This window comes from Asparagus officinalis, chromosome 4 (assembly GCF_001876935.1).
Source record: "Asparagus officinalis chromosome 4, Aspof.V1, whole genome shotgun sequence".
Lineage (NCBI taxonomy): Eukaryota > Viridiplantae > Streptophyta > Magnoliopsida > Asparagales > Asparagaceae > Asparagus > Asparagus officinalis.
Genome location: NC_033797.1, coordinates 87106860 through 87121082, shown reverse-complemented (window position 1 = coordinate 87121082; position 14223 = coordinate 87106860). Strand labels below are relative to the sequence as shown.

At 35.1% G+C, this 14223-nt stretch overlaps 1 protein-coding gene across 1 annotated transcript in view; it reads left to right on the top strand.

Moving 5' to 3' along the window:
- Positions 1-14003, top strand: part of LOC109837816 (MADS-box transcription factor 50-like) — a 40225-nt gene extending 26222 nt beyond the window's left edge. Inside the window, exons 3-8 of the mRNA XM_020406181.1 lie at positions 10839-10920; positions 11829-11890; positions 12000-12099; positions 12180-12221; positions 12312-12353; positions 13632-14003. Of these exons, the coding sequence (XP_020261770.1) occupies positions 10839-10920; positions 11829-11890; positions 12000-12099; positions 12180-12221; positions 12312-12353; positions 13632-13772 (469 nt within the window). The 3' untranslated portion in view covers positions 13773-14003. The remainder of the gene's footprint in view (positions 1-10838; positions 10921-11828; positions 11891-11999; positions 12100-12179; positions 12222-12311; positions 12354-13631) is intronic.

The following is a 14223-nucleotide window of genomic DNA, read 5'->3' as shown; positions in this document are numbered from 1 at the left end:
ATTATTCACACAAATACTTTTAATATCAGAAAAAAAATATTCGTAATTTTTGAATATGCGTATATAACGTCCTCACTCGTACTAGAAATTCTTAGCAGACTCTATACATGAATCCTATAAAACTCTATTCTAACTTCACGACTCGACATAAGATGATCCTAATGATACTGGAACTAGAGCTCTGATACCAACTGTGACGTCCCTGGTTTCAACAAGGCTGCACTCCGAGGTAAAACCAAGAATGTCAAACCTGTCATGCACTACACCGTACAATAACATGTTTCACCATCACAATAAATATCTATCTAGTGAAATCAACAACAGGTGTAGGTACAAAACAAGCAAAAGAGGGTATACAGAATGGAAACTAAACGACAGATACTCAGAAGAATAATCACTACCACTAATATAAATGGATAAGCCTCTAAAAAGGTAATATCTGAACTGAATACAAATGTCTCGACATAAAAAACAAATAAAATGACATTTAGGCACCGCGCCTTTACAAAACTAAAAATAACTTCTTAATGTTCAAAAACAAAATCATCGTGAAGTCCTAACAATAAAGTGCTAATAATATCTATAAAAAGTTGCTAAAATAAGTCCATCAAGCTATGGCTCTCCGTGTACCTGGCTCGTTACCTGAAAGTAGGGAAACAACGAGCGTCAAAGCGCTATAGCGAGTAACATCTCAACCAACCCTAAGGGGAAGTGCTAGTTGGATAGAAAATAACTGTTAATACATATAAATAGTCAATCATAAACTCTAAAATAAAATAGAAGTTTGATATTTAGGAATTTACAACATGTGCGTGGGTAACTCACAATCCCTTAAGCTCATATTATAAATAGCTAACTATCAAATCCAAACTACAACGTAGAGTAATGACTCCATCTCTAACCATACCATAAATAATCTGTTATACGTCAAATATAAAATCCTAAAATAGCTTAAGGTCCAACACGAGGACTGTAGTAGATTATAGTCCAACACGAGGACTATAGTGGATTATAGTCCAACACGAGGACTTAAATAGTTTATAGTCCCTCACAAGGACTTCAATAGCTCACAGTCCAACACGAGGACTTCAGTAGCTCATAGTCCCTCACAAGGATTTCAATAGCTTATAGTCCGACACAAGGACTCTCATAACTTATAGTCCAACATGAGGACTGTAGTATGTGAATGATGTCAAACCAACATATATACTGTTCACCCTCATACCCCGGTGAATAAATCTAAGACCCATGTCTGTAGTCAACTCATGTACATGATTCTTAGGGTATATCAAACCCATATAACATAGACATTATGCCAGTCACATAGCTCTAAGCACAACAGGACAAAAGCAGAAAAATCCCTAGTGGTCGACCGCGACTGGAGCAGAAGCTTACTGCTTCTGTGCACGACACACGGTTGACCGCGTAAAAGCAGAAACCCTAGTTTAGGTTTCTGTTCTACGTGGTTTGATCCAAAATCTTTCGTGCGATGATTATATACATTATTAATCCTTCATAAGTGATTTAGCATAACCAGAACATGTGAAAATTTCAGTCTTATCATTATCGATAGAACGAATCAAATTTTAAACATGTAAATTTCGTATCGAAAACTTCGAAAACAAAAATCTTTCTTGCAAAACTCTTGTTAGACATAAACTCAGATCTAGATCTGTATTAAGAATTTCGTGGGTGAGCTTTATTAACTGAAAAACTCGTTCTCTTTGCAAAATACAACATATTGATCTATTTTATACAAAATCTAGCATGTTAGGCTCACAAAACACATGAAAAACATTATTAAAACATCTAAAAAAATATGGGTATAGGGTTGGGCAAGATGAAACCCGTCTGAGAGGTGATGAACTAACCCAAAACAGGAAAACTGGCAAAACTCCCAGCGGTCGACCGTCACGGTCGACCGCGCAAGATGCAGAGGCCTCCTGCCACAACTGCGCGCTGCGGTCGACCGCCACGGTCGATCGTGTAGGTTTTCTCCTGTTTGTGCATGTTGTGTGTGTGCTGGTCTTGACACTCGATTCCTCTCACATAAATATACTTGTTTGATCCCCAAACATTTGTTATCATACTCATCTATGATATGAACATATATTTCATAATAAAAAAAACTCATTAATCAAATTCTACGGGGTTTTACATGAACTCTTGAAGATGTGTGTGCAAGATTCTTCTTCACCAAGCTCGTAAATCCCGCCTTCCTCTCGATAACCGTCTTAAGAAATCTCCCAAAAACTCACAGATTAGGGTTAGAGTTAGAGAGGGAAGGTTGCTACTGATAAAACACGTGAAAAGATGGGGAAAAGGGGTTTAAAACGAGTATATATACTCTCGTATAAAATTAGGCCGAAGCCAAACGAAAATTGACCCAAAAACAAACCTGTACACGCAGCTTGAACCCGTCGGTCGACTGATGCTTAGTCATCGGTCGACCAGCCAACAGTCATCGATCGACTGATGCCTAAGCATCTGTCGACCTCCAGAGACTGTTCCCAGCCGACTGAACCTGTGCACGTTTGTGCATGATTCGCTCCTGTACTCTTATATACACAGTTATATGTATTTAATCGATCTCAAGTCGATTCCTAGCATATTCAATCATCAAAAAAATAATATTTATCACAATATTACTCATTTATTAATATTTATCATAATATATCCAAAATTACGGGGTTTTACACAACGAAAGCTCTTGTATTACTCAGTTAGTCGTGACCTTTCGGCTGGATCTTCAAATTGATGAACAAATCGAGTGAGGTTTATTGTTTTGGATGTCATTAGGCGAAACACGTTATTTGTGGACTCGCTCCTTTGAGTAGATCTCACATCGGCGGTGAATGTATCCATACTAAACAGTTGACACCATTTTTCTCGAAGTAGATATAGCCTATCTAGCCATTGATTATTCTCAAGGTTGAAGTCTTTAATCATTTTATCCCAGGTAGTTTCAAATTCTGCTTCTGATTGGCAGTTATACTAACATTTATTAAACAATGACTTGAAAACCGAATTGGCACAGAGAAAAGATATGTTTTAGTAGCATTAATAGAGATGTGCCATGCAATGTTATATTACACGCTAGGCGCTTCTAGGCGTCGGACTTGGCGCACAGCGCTTAGTCGCTTAGGCGGACGTCTAAGCGGTTTCTAGGTGTTTTTTTTCTTTCTTCATTTAAGTGGTGGTCGATGAGGTTTTGCTGAAGGTCGGAGGGGGTAGTGGAGGTGTTCATATTTGGAGGTTAATGGAGTTTGGAGGACGTGTAGGCTACGACACATAAAATCACAATAAAGACCTACAGGGTGTAATCCACGTAAACAGACAATGCTCCCCTAAACGCACGTAAAATCTAGGTGGGCAGCCTAAATACCGCCTAGACGCTAGGCGCTAGTTAGGCGGCCTAGGTACCGTCTAGGCCTAAGCGTACGCCTAAGCAGACTAGGCGAAGGTTTTTTAAAACAGTGGTGCCATGTGCACAAACGATGGCATGTAGTGGAAAACATCTCCTTAATAGCATTGGCCATTGCAGGACAGTGATCGGTGAAAATAGTTGTTGGTTGTCGATGTCCCATTGCTTCTGGAAATGTCTCAAATAACCAAATAAATGAAGTATAGTTTCATCTGATCAAAATGCTCAAGCAAACAATACATTTTTTTGATGATGACTGATTCCAATGAATGGAACACATACCAAATTATATTTGTTAGCTCTAAAAGTAGTATCAAATATTACCACATCTCCAAAAGAAACATAGTCTATTCTGGACTTGCCATCTCTCCAAAAAAAAATTGTCATCCGATCTTTATCGTCTATTTGCACCGGGTACAAGAACATAGGATCAGATGCCTTTTTGTGCTTAAAATTGTTGATGACAGTTTGAGCATCACCTACTTGGATCATGTTTTGCATCTCTATACAAAGTAAATTGTGACAATCTCGTGGTATCATCTTAGAATTATCAAGGCCACCAAGTCCTCTTGCTACAAAAGTATATGCTTTCATGGGCTTTATCCCTGTGTTAACCATAGAGGTGATATTTGCATTATTATTTTTGGTATTTTCCTATTTGATCTCAAGAACTTCCTCTATTCAGCTTCAGCAAGATCATGGTTATGATGTAGATTGAAATTCGTGATTTCCCATATGCTATCAGTCACTGTGAAATAGATGCTTGCTTTACAATTGGTTCTTGTCTTCTAATATATGAACTTTTCTCACTCTATATGGTTCATCATCTAATTTTCAACCTACATTTGAACATACATAAGCATGTTGTCGTATAAATCCATTTGTAGTTTTTCATAGATTTGCTTTACGAATACTAAAACCAATTCCAGTGGCATAACTATTGTAGAGGCTCTAAGCTTCTTCCTCGATATGAACCTTCCTTCCAATTCTTGGAATACCATCATCTTCAATTTCTACACGAGGAACCACATGAAAAATTTTCCCCTTACCACTCATATCATGATTTTGTTGGTTGTCTTCTGAATTCTCCATTTACTAAATTTATCTAGAAATAAATACACAAAACAAATATGTTAGAGAAGAATTTCATATAGTTGCTTTCTCTAATGTTAATTTCCTTGATAGATTAATTTTACCACATTGCACTCTCGAATGTCCTCGAAAATTAACATTAAGCCAGTTGCTCCTCTTTCCCGAAACCTACTTGCATTTTTTATGTGCATCTGCAGTTTTTCCCTAGATGCAATACTTTTACTATCATTAGCGTTAATGTGATTCTTCTATATTAAATTATTATGTCTCTTTTTTGTTGAATGGAAAGAGTATCAATAAAAGCTTAAGCAAATAAAAGACTGAAATATAATAATATGAAGAGAGAATATACAAAAGAGATAGCAAACCTGAAGAAGATATAATCCAATTTTCTTTTTTTTTTTGTTTTTTTAGAGTTCAATGATGCTCAAACAGCGAAAGGAAGAAAAAAGGCAAAGACAGAAAGAACGAGATGATAAGAAAAGGTGAAAGAGATTAGTCAATTGATTAATTTTTAGATTTTATTAATTTACTTTGATTTCTGTTATTTCAGAGTAAGCATGATTTTGTTTTAATGAGTATGGTAGCCTTCATGATTTAGTGAATCATGTGGCGGTCAGGATAGGTGGATGCCCATGTAGGCATGCCTATGCTGGAAAAACGTTTGCACCGATACTTTCTTCCTTTTTTAGAGTTATGAGCGGTTAAGATGTAGGCTGTCCAAAAAGCCCCCGGCCTGGCCGGGGGGCGGCTGGGCCGGAACCCAGGCGAACGGGTCCGGGACCAGCCGTACGTCGACCGGCCCGGGCCCGGAGCTCGGCTCCGTCCGGAATAGTAAATTTTTTTGTTTTTTTTTTTTTATATTTTTTATTATGTAATATATATATATATATATATATATATATATATATATATATATATATATATATATATATATATATATATATATATATATATATATATATATATATATATATATGTTTATGTATAATACAATTTGTTTATGTAATTTCTATAAGTATTTTTAATTTTGTTTGTTTCTATAAAATCAATAATTATTTTTTATCATTTTATCATTTTAATTTCTATAATTTTTTATATTTGTAAATGACATAATTACAAATGATTAATAATATAATTTTTTTTTATCAAAAATGTGTTTATTTTTGCTTTGTTTTCTTGAAAAATTTAAAAAAGTTAAAAATAAAAAAAACCCAGGCCGGCCTGGAGCCTGGCCCGCTCAGGCCCGGGCCCGGGCTCGGCCCGGGACAACCGGGTCCGGGCTCCAGTTTTGCCCGGTCCTTGCCCGGTTTTCCGGACCGGGCCGGGCCAGGCTGGCCCGGATGGACAGGCCTAGTTATATGAAATAAGAACTTTTCCTTTTCTATTTCTCTACTGTCGCTAGACTGAGACATGCACAGAAATGAATATGATAATTGGTGATATAATTTGAATAGGAAAGAACATCTAATTATTTAAATATACTTATACTGAAGTTGTTTTGTCCGATCAGTTGCAGTGATAGTTAAGTCATCTCTCCTTGAGTTTGAAACGTATTGTATTAAATAAATAGGTTACAATTAATTTAAACTAGTTTTGATTTTATAACCCAGTTAGACAAAGTATCTTCCTACGTTTTAAACCCCAAAAAGAAAATGTTTTGGTTGTACACAATCAGATATATTTGACACAGTGTTTGTTGCTTGTCCATTGAATGTTGGGTGCCTAAAATATATTAGACAATGATAAAAGAGTATTAAAAGTGCCCTTTTCTTATAAGTTGGGATCAAGGAGTAAAATCTATGTGACATCATGACTTCACATAGTAGAGTTTGTCATGAAATGATCATCACAACATGATGCCAAGGGCAAGAAAATTGATTGGCAGTCAAGAATGGGAGAAAAGACTCATTATCGTATCTTACTGCTTAAGCAAATACTCGAGCCAGTGAGTGAAACCAAAAGTGATATTGATTTACTTGCTCAAGCCAATTTTTCTTGAGCATGTAAATTTGACCTTTCTTCCTAGCAACCTATTCAACATACAATGTGTTACTATATATGTTGATCAACTTGTTCGAGTGTAATCAAAATTTTGATGTTCTCAGTAAGAAAGAAGGAAAGAAAGATGCAAGAAGTTTTGATTGACACGAATTAAAAATTTTCCAAGATTGGAGGGAGCACACAAGCGTGCTTTAGCAAGTCAAAACTATTATTTGTTTTGTTATTTAATACTTAGTAGTTGGAACTAGAGTTAATTGCTTGTTTATGAATTGAATCAAATCGAGTTATAATTTTAACTTTTCTATTGCTTTATTGGGTTAGACATGAGTTATTGATATGTAATGGTGATGTATTCATCAGTTCATTAGTTGGGGCTTGGGGGATATATGACACAGTCTTTCTTCTGATTTTCTCCATTCTTTCTCTTACTCAGATCTAAATAGCAGCCCGTGTTGCTCATCGAATCCTTTTATTATGACATACTGCATGGAATTCTTAAGTTGGTGATTCACTTGAACCTAGCTAGGATACTGAGTTGTAATATATTATCATGTATGGAAAAAAATAAAGATGAAGTGATGGCTTAATTTGTAAAAAGAGCTATTAAGAGATGTACATGTGGTGAGGCCTACCTTATTTGTCACATCAAATGGTAAGAGCCTCACCACCACTTCATTTGCTCATTTTCTAAATGAGTCGCAACCTCATACCCAAACAAACACATCATGTATTACACTGACATATAAATTGTTTTGATATGCCTTAATCACGAGGACATATATTCCCATATATATTAAGTCATGAGCACATATATAGATATCGGCTAAAATATCATATTAATAAATTTTGTTGACTTTTAAGTACCAACTTGATATTTAGTTTACTCCGGTGACGATAAGATCAATAAAGTGCGACACGATGACAACAAGATTTTTTTGGCCAAAGTAAAATTTCTGACAAGACCACCTCACGTAACTTGTCATATGCGTCTTACGTAGCTTAATTAGGTTTATGTGGCAAGGGTTAAGTAGAATTTTTAAGTAATCGTTATTAAAAGCTCCTCAAACATTCCCCCTTCTCTCATTTCCTTCTATTTCTATTCACATAAGGAAGAGAGCCTCCCTAAATTGCAGAGATTCACTAGCCTAATTCTAATTTTCCCGAACCCAATTTTAACCCTTGGAGGAAGAAGAATACCCAATTTAATCCCCATCCTTTTGAATTCTAATATGAAATAAAAAACTCATTTCAGCTCAAATGAATGAGCCCAACTACTTGTCACATAAGAGGCCACATTAGCATATCACATGATATTTAATCGTTAAAATTTGTGCTCTTGCTAAAAAATAGGTCTCGTCACTGTGGCCCCATTTTATATATCCTATCGTTGTTGGAGGAAAAAAATATACTAAGTTGATACTTAGGGTCAACAAAATATACCAAAGTGGTAATTTAGCCTATAGACGTGTGTAGTACATGATCATATTTGTGTTCTAAATCTCATTTTCTGTACGTGATCTAAACAATTGTGTAGCTTAATACTTGGTTTTCAAGATTATATTACATCTACTATCATGCGCATATCCAATTTTAATTGCACAGTCTAATAATATGAAAATCACTTTAATATCCGCTAGTATAGAAAAATATTTTGCGTGTAAAGATACTCAGAGAACTTCTAACAGTATCTCATTTCCCTCACATCCAATTAGATACATTCTATATTCTTTGTAGATAAGATATTTAGCAAATGGATTAAATGTCAGAGTTTATGTTATCTTTACAAACAATGTCTCTGATTTTAATTGCATAGTCTAATAATGTGAAAATCACTTTAATATCCGCTAATATAGAAAAAAATTTGCGTGTAAAGATACTAAGAGAACTTCTAACAGTCGCTTATTTTTCCTCACATCCAATTAGATACATTCTAGGTTATCTGTAAATAAGATATTTGACAAATGGATTAAATGCCACAGTTTATACAAACAATGTTTGTAAATAAGATATTTAGCAAATGGATTAGTTGTCAGAGTTCATGTTATCTTTACAAACAATGTGATATGTCCTTTCCATCATATTTTCACTTCTTGTAAGATTTATGTTGTTTAAGCCCTTTTCCTGATCTATTCCATTTCCAGCAAGGACACCTGTCAAGCAATATCTATTCTTGTAATGAAGAATGCATATCAACAGATTTACTATCACATTGTAAGCTTGGAATAGGTTATTGTTACTTTAGAGAGAATTTTGTACATTGGCTGAACCATCCGTGGTCATGTGTAGGTGATAAAAATTAAGGTTAGATCATCTCACATAGAAGAATAGATCGGAGGCGTGAGCCTGTTGGTCTGGTGTAAGACCATAGTTTGGCTTGATCCATCACCAAGCATGCTAACATTAATTGTACTTGACTCTCAAGACTCTCGATATAAATTCATACTAACTTTATTATCTCCGTTATATGGGACTAAGTAAGTGAGGGGTATTGCAATCACTTCACTTCAAATATGCTTATATCATCCTAATATCACCATTATGTGATGTGATTCTAGATGCGACTCTCATGAATTCTGGAGGTGGCTCTTGTGTGTGTGTGATTCTAGATATGAATCTTATGGGTTTTAGAAGTGGTTCTCATGTATGTGGAGAGTTGGCTCCTATGGGATCTAGAGGGGGCTTTTCCCTTTCTCATGCACAATAACACTTTTTGCCATATAGTATCCACACTTCCAGCTAGCTAGCTACTTTGATACCATAGGACATATCTCGGAGTTATGAGCCTGTCAATGCAGTGTAAGTCCTAAGACCCACTGAGTGCAACACGTTGTTTGGCTCAATCCTTCACCGAATATGTTAGCACTAGTTGCACTTGATTCCTGAGATTCTCAACACGACCCCATTCAAGCCCTATTATTCCCTCGATGTGGGACTAGGCAATTGAGGGGTGTTAAAATAGTGGTTAAACATATAGACGATCATGAACAAATGGTGATTTATTTCATTATTGGCATTAAGATACCCAAGAGCTACAATGATGTTATAAAGCTGGTATTAGTGATGTAGCAGAAAATTAATGGGCATAGCGCCCACTCGATGAGTGAAGATGTGGGCCAGATAAGCATGTAGTGCATAGTTGGTGTAAGAAAATTTTGCATTTTTCTAGCTTAAACACGGTAATTTTGATGTGATTGAAGGCAATTACTCAAATAATAATTTTAAGTTAGGTTTAAGTTAAGAGTACTTGTAGTGATTTTCTATCCTCGTAGTGATTTGACGTGATTGAAGATAATTATTCCAATAATAATTTTTAAGTTAGGTTTAAATTAAGAGTACTTGTAGTGATTTTCTATCATCCCTTCGAGGAATCAGAGTTAAAAATTGAGTACAACGTGTAGGGGTTCTTTACTTGGATTAGGAATTTGGCTTTTAAGGAACTCCGCCTTATCTTTTCCAATGCTTATAAAGACAAGGAAGTCGTCCCTCTTTGGTATGTGGTAATGACGAACCCTATATCCTCTTCAAGGTTTATAATCTTTTTAAGTATCTTATATTTAAAGGGGTGACCATGGCTGTATAGAAGTTTTAGTTGGGGAAAAAACAGAAAGGAAAAAAAATTGTGTTTTTGCATGACGAATCTTTTCTGCAATCGGAGAGGTGATCCCTTCCAAAGGAATTGTCGACAAGGTGCTTGTGCAATAAAAGTTTTGGATCACACATTTACATTTTCTAGAAGAATTGGAATTGCAATTTATTTTTGGGATGAATTTGTTCAACATGCTATTTAATTACTATCTTTTATTTTCTTAAAGCTACCACTTGATCTAAATCTCGAAGTTCTTGTTAGAGGCAAACCTAAAATTTACAATTCTTTTGCACTAAAGTTTGAAGCAGCAGGCTGCTAAATCATGAACTCCTGGTAGGTTTTGTTTAAATGCCTTTTTACTAGATGTGCTCTCAATAAAGTTGAATGAAGTGAGGAATGAGTTTTTTAGTAGTTGACACGCAAAACAAATAACGTAACTCAGCTGAATAATTGGGCTGGGGGATTTATTGTTTCTCCTTCATAACAGGCAGTCAACCAAGTTTTTCTATTTGATGTGAAAGTGAGATTCCATTGACTCAGATTTCTTGAGTTTATTAACATCTTAAATCAGGAAATTGAGAAGAGGTTTACTGGCATTAATTTCTAACGGAAGTATTTTTCTGTTTCTTCGAAATGTAGTCTTCTACTATTGCCTGATTTTACTTTAATATTCAGATTCTGATGTCGTCTTTATCATCTGATATATATTTCTTTTCCTCTGAAATCCTTCAGCATGCAAAAGACAATTGAACGTTACAAGCTGCATGTTGAAGACAATAGCAACAACACCGCAGCCGCAGAACATGACATTCAGGTGGAGTGCTTACAGTTGCTATCTATCCTTGTAGTAGAACTGATACTATATTGTAGTCTTGGTTATTGAGATATGCTGTTTTTGGCTACTTCCGCTTATTTGTGTACTGATACTAACACGAAGCAGAAATACAAAATTCTTGGAAACATACTCAATGGTAGGAAAGATGTAATTACAATCATTTTCGATATACCATTGTTTAAGAAAATTTGACTATATTTTTCTCTAAAATAGGTGCACTTTCATGCCTCTTCCAGGATGTAAACCTTTATAGATCTGCACAGTACCAGCGCTGTAAACCTTTATAGATCTGCACAGTACCAGCGCTGTTCATTTTTCCTGGTTTGGCACTTTGATTATTGAATTCTTTAGACGTTAAAGAGGTTGATAAGAAACAATATTTTGTTTAGTTACCCAAAGCAGTATCTATTGTCTTGGATGCAGGCTATAATTACGACTGTGCTACCCATAGCATCTTCAATAAATCTAGCACGATCAACATGAGTTGATAGCATCATTCTTGTAAAGGATATGTACTGGCTGCTCACATATTAAACTTTTTGAGGAAAACCTATTGATGGCAAGAAATAGTGCTTCAGTGTGGAGCAACACAGACTTCAAACATATATAGACCCAAAATCGCTTGGATAAAACAGATCAAGCTATGAAGTCCTCACCTGACAAATATTTTATCCATTCATTTTGCGTTCCAACATTTGATGCATTCACATACTGATATCATAGCACCTTTAGTAAGTTTAACAGTAGCTACACTATACTTACTTTTATTCATCTTATTCCAGTGAAAAACAATACATTTGCTGGAGTAATAAAATCTAGATATTGTAATACATCTCAATTTCTCTCTAGTGCTTTCTAATGTTGTGAAAACAATTTACAAAGCACAGCAAAGGAAGCAAGAAGCTACTAGCATGGCAAAGAAGATTGAACTTCTTGAGTCTTCAAAAAGGTGGTAACTTTTCTTCTGCTCCTTTTTTTTCCCCATGCAGTACATGCAAAGGTTTCTACTTCAGTTAGCATCAATCTACATGTTTTTGATTACTGCGTTAATGCTACAGGAAGCTCATGGGGGAAAACCTGCCATCATGTTCAATTGAGGAACTACATGAGTTAGAGAATCAGCTAGAGAGAAGTATTAGGAACATCAGAGGAAGGAAGGTACATAAAAGTAGCAAATTGAATCGGAAGCAACGTGATATTAACATCCTGACACTGCTTTCTCATTTATCTTTGTCAAGAATTACCTGCTAGAGGAGCATATTTCGAAACTTAAAGAACAGGTAAGAGACTTAAACAGTTCGGTAGAGATACATAGATTTGCATGTGCTACTAATAATTGTTGTATATTATAATTTGTTAACTCAATCCAGGAAAGAATTTTATTAGAGGAGAACGCTGCATTGCGCCAACAGGTACACTATCATTATTATTATTCAAGGGTAAATTTTCCGTGATTTTTGGGATGTACACTATCATTATTATTCAAGGGTAAATTTTCCATGATTTTTAGGAGTTTTTGTACAAAACTGCCATACATTCTTTTACCATGAATTTTTTCCCCACTAAACTACTTGATCTGTTTGACGACATGGTAGATTGTTATGTGCTTTCCCTCTGAACAGTTTTGTCTTTAGCTGTACTTTGGACTTTTTATTCAAACCATTACTGCTATTAGTCACACTTTTCAACGGCTGGTAATTTCTGTTGTTTTGAGCGTTCATGATAGTTTTCTCTAATAAATAAGTTTATAATGTTAGTTTTTAAAATTAAGCCTTTAACAAAGGGTTGTTTTAGAAAACCCCCCTCAGCTATTTTAACTCTAGAAAACCCCCTTCAATTATGAAGTTGTTGTAGATAATCCCCCTCAATGTTCAAAATATTATTTATTGCCTCTCAACTTTTCTCAATTAACCCCCTAAACTAATATAATTTAAATCTAAATGAGTAAATGATTTAAAATGACCATACTATCCCTAAGACATTAGTTTTTTTGACCATATTGTTCCTTCTTAACTTTTTTTAATTAAAAAAACTTTCATTTTATTTACCCCCTCATCTTATTCCTCCATCTTCATTGCTGAGTTTACGTGCAAATTTAATTTTCTCCTTCTCTTTTAAAACGTTAAATTTTTTAGTTTTCTGCTTATCCATGCTTGTAATGTTTGAAACAATTAAAAATTTTAAATATCTTTTGAAGTTTAGTTTCCTCATCAAAACCCACCAAACCAAAGTCTAATATTTTGATTGGCTTGGATTTTTAAATTCACATGAGTTTTTTTCAACCAAGAGTATTTTAGTCATGCATATTTCAAATTAATAATATTAGGGGGTTTATTTGAAAAAAATTAGAAAGATAAAGGGGGTTTTGTGATACGCCCATATTTAAGGGGGTTTAGTCATATTATGAAAGTTGAGGGTGGTCATCTACAATACCATCAAATTTGAGGGTGTATTTCCGAAGATAAAATAGTTGATGGGGGTTTTCTAAGATAAGCCCCATGATAGAGGGGATTTTCTAAAATCAACCCTTAAACAAACTCTACTGTCATCTGGTAGTGGTAGTGGCAGTGGCTGGGGTTTCATAGTTTGGAGCCCTATCCTTTTTCTCTAAAAAATAATTATTGTCCTCCATTAGCGAAAACAATAAATACTAAATTATGCGACTAATTACATATATTTGTTTGGAATAGCTGGGAGAGCCTCTTTTAAATGCATCTGCTTCGAAGGAAGCAGGTTCTAGTGACGACACTAACGAGCACACGGACGTTGAGACGGATTTGTACATTGGCTGGCCTGATAGAGTAACTTCAAAGTGCATGTTGCAAAGCTGAGCTGCAGCATTCTGATCACAGGAAACTGTGTTTATGTATTCATATAGAACATATATACGCGCTGCTATAGAATAAATAAGTGATGAAATGATTTTTTTTTTAAAATTATTGTCACTGCTTGTTGTAACTTCCCGATTAAAGCGGAGGGGCAAATAATAGATTTAATTAGTGCAAATTGTATATTATGTGACAATTGTCCATGTTCATAATTATCAGAATAAAAATAATTTACAGTTCCCTTCTACCCTCAAATGAAAAAGGGAAAAATGTGTCTAGGCCCCCAAAAAATAAAGGGGATGTGACCCAGCCCCTCAATGTTTTCCCCATGTTCTTTAATCCTAAAAACCCAAAAAAATGTGATCTGACCCTTTTTCACACTCTCCCATAAATCAATCCAAAATTGTTCCGAAAATACCCCTTCCCCTTCTCTTCTTCTTCTTCTTTGTTTTTT